Source organism: Chrysochloris asiatica, unplaced genomic scaffold (genome assembly GCF_000296735.1).
Source record: "Chrysochloris asiatica unplaced genomic scaffold, ChrAsi1.0 scaffold00246, whole genome shotgun sequence".
Classification (NCBI taxonomy): domain Eukaryota; kingdom Metazoa; phylum Chordata; class Mammalia; order Afrosoricida; family Chrysochloridae; genus Chrysochloris; species Chrysochloris asiatica.
Genome location: NW_006408764.1, coordinates 551,534 through 554,194, shown reverse-complemented (window position 1 = coordinate 554,194; position 2,661 = coordinate 551,534). Strand labels below are relative to the sequence as shown.

Here is a 2,661-nt window from a genome sequence, read left to right as displayed (position 1 = left end):
GCTCCTGTTCTCACTGCTTCTTGCTGCTACTGTGCCATTTCTCACTGACTTCAATGTAATAGTTCTCTGTCACCTGGGTCCAGGAGGTTCTTAGTGCAGGGATCCTGGGCCCAAGACAAGCTTCTCTCCTGGCTATTTTTTCTTGATGGTAGTGAGGCCCCTCTTTCGCCTCGGGGATGTGCTTATATTTTGCCTTGTGTCAAAACTGACTTATTCCTTGTTAGGGTTCCATGTACCTTACTGCATGGTACTACACCCACAACTGTTTCATGTACTTTATTTGCCCTGTTACCAGGCTGCCCAATTCCCTTGGTGTACTACAAACACTTTATTTTCGTAGTCCCACACAATCATTCTGTGGGAAGCACAAAGACAACGGCTTTATTATGTAAGTTACTGCACCACACTGATTTTGTTTGCAACTGTCTTGGCATTGCCCTTCAGAAGGGGAATTTAGCCATTAAAGTACAGTGTTTCTTTGTTTTCTTTTACTTGGTGGTGGTGGTGGTGATGTGCTGTGGAGTTGGTTCCAACTCATAGTGACCCTGTATAGAGTTTCTGAGGCTGTAAATCTTTACAGGAACAGAAAGCCTCATCTTTCTCCCATGGAACAGCTGGTAGTTTCAAATTGCTGACCTTGCGGTTCACAGCCTGATTCGTAACCACTCCAGAAGAGTACCTAGGATAAGAGCTTATCTGTATATATTTAGGCATCTAGCTTTCTCTGCTAAGGTCTTCCCCTTAATTGCAGAGAACTTCACAGGGACTCAAACCTACTACTATCCCAAGGTGTTTTTCTTATATTTTTCTGGCTACAATATAGCCAAAAACATAGTTTCCAAATGCCCTAAGTTTCAAAAAGACTTTCCTCAGGGGCCAGTACACGCAGTCCCTGGGTTCCAAGTATCCTGCAATGTACAGCTCATAAATTCTATTATATTAAAAATTCCAGGTACATACAATGGTTCGTAATAACAAACGAGCACTACTTTTGTGGCATGCATCAAAATGTTAAGTGCCATCAAATCAGTTCTGACTCATAGCAATCCTATATAAGGTTCAGAGTAGTGAATGGTGCTAACCTTGAGGTTGGCAGTCCAGTGCTTATCCTGTAGTATCACATCAGGGAACATTATTCTTGTATTTTTATGCTAAAGATGTTTTAGTATATTTGGAAGTATTTCTTTAATGTTTTTATAGATAGAAGTGTACACTATATGTACTAAGACATGACTAACTGATGTTAGATACAAACTGTTTCTAATTATCTGACTTAAATACAAATTAAACTTTAAAGACATATTTAGGACCAGAACTCCTTCATAATCCAGGGACGCCTATATAATGATAGTATAGTTCTTGCAAAGCATGGTACATTCTAAACAGTAGTATGAGAAGGAACTGTGCTTCCCTCTCTCGAGAACTATTCTCTAGTACATGGTTTTGTATGTGTGTGTGAGCAAGGGGTGTTAGAAAAGAAAGAACTTGTCATATGGGAGAGTGGTATTTCAGAGAAGATGACATTTAACCACTTTAAAATTATTTCCAGAGATTCATTTAGGAGTTTCTTCCCTTTCCACAAGGAGCTCTGGTAGAATAGTGGTTATGAATTGGGCTGCGAACCTCAAGGTCAGCAATTCGAAACTACCAGCAGCTCCTTGGGAGAAAGATGAGGCTTTCTGCTCCCGTTAAGATTTACAGCCTTGGAAATCCTGTACAGGGTCGCTATGAGTCGGAACTGACTCTACGGCATATAACCAACAACCAACCAAAGCTATCCACAAGTATGAATCTCTTGTGTGTCTTAATAGGAAACTAGCTCTTGTGTAATTTGGTAAAACATGCAGTCATTTCTTAAGGAAGTCAGCAGTCCTTTTCCTTTAAAATTTAGTGTCCCACATTGGAAAGTCACATGGCTGTTTTAAAATCATGAGAACCATAATATCTGTCCTTCTGTTGCAGGTGCAACAATGAAAGTGAATGGTCCCAGATCCACGAGAACATCATTCGAAAGTCCAGTGCCAAGTACTCTGCCCCCAGCGCCAGCCATGGTGATGTACTACTCTGGCTAGAGAAATTTGTGTTTGTTTTTTTTTAAGTTTTTATTGTGAATTGAGTTATAGTTTACATGGGAGAACATTGGTTTTATACTCGTCGTTTCATTGCGATGAGTGCATCATGCAGTGCTCCTCTGTGCATCATCGTTTAACAGTATTTGCTTCTATTCCCTCTGTTTTTTTTGGGTGGGGTGGGTGGCAGGATGTAAACAAAACTCAGAAATATATATCATTTAAACAACCAGAAGGCATATTCTGCAAGCCTGCTTCCTGGCTGCCAGCACACAGTCTCTCTCTTTCCATGAGTGTACAGTCCTCAGCTACTCTCTCTCCATGTCATCTCTGCTTCCTTCTCTGGTGTCACTATTTGTTTGTATAGGGTCCCACATTCAGCTCATGCTCTTCTCCCTTGATGGTCCTAAGGTCCTCTCTTGTGGACTGTAACATTAACTACTCCTCTCTTTTGTTTCAAAACTTCTACCTTTACAGTTGTGACAATCCGTCAATCATTATAGAATTTATTCACTATTGATTCATAAGAATCTTATCCCTATCTCCTTTCACTAGACCCAAGACAAGATGAAAACTATTCAGTGGGGATTCT

The 2,661-nt window shown here is 40.5% G+C and overlaps 1 protein-coding gene across 1 annotated transcript in view; it reads left to right on the top strand.

Annotated features, from left to right (window-relative positions):
- Positions 1-2,661, top strand: part of DOCK3 (dedicator of cytokinesis 3) — a 716,589-nt gene that overhangs the window by 556,877 nt on the left and 157,051 nt on the right. Inside the window, exon 13 of the mRNA XM_006873644.1 lies at positions 1,963-2,051. Coding sequence (XP_006873706.1) covers positions 1,963-2,051 — 89 coding nt within the window. The remainder of the gene's footprint in view (positions 1-1,962; positions 2,052-2,661) is intronic.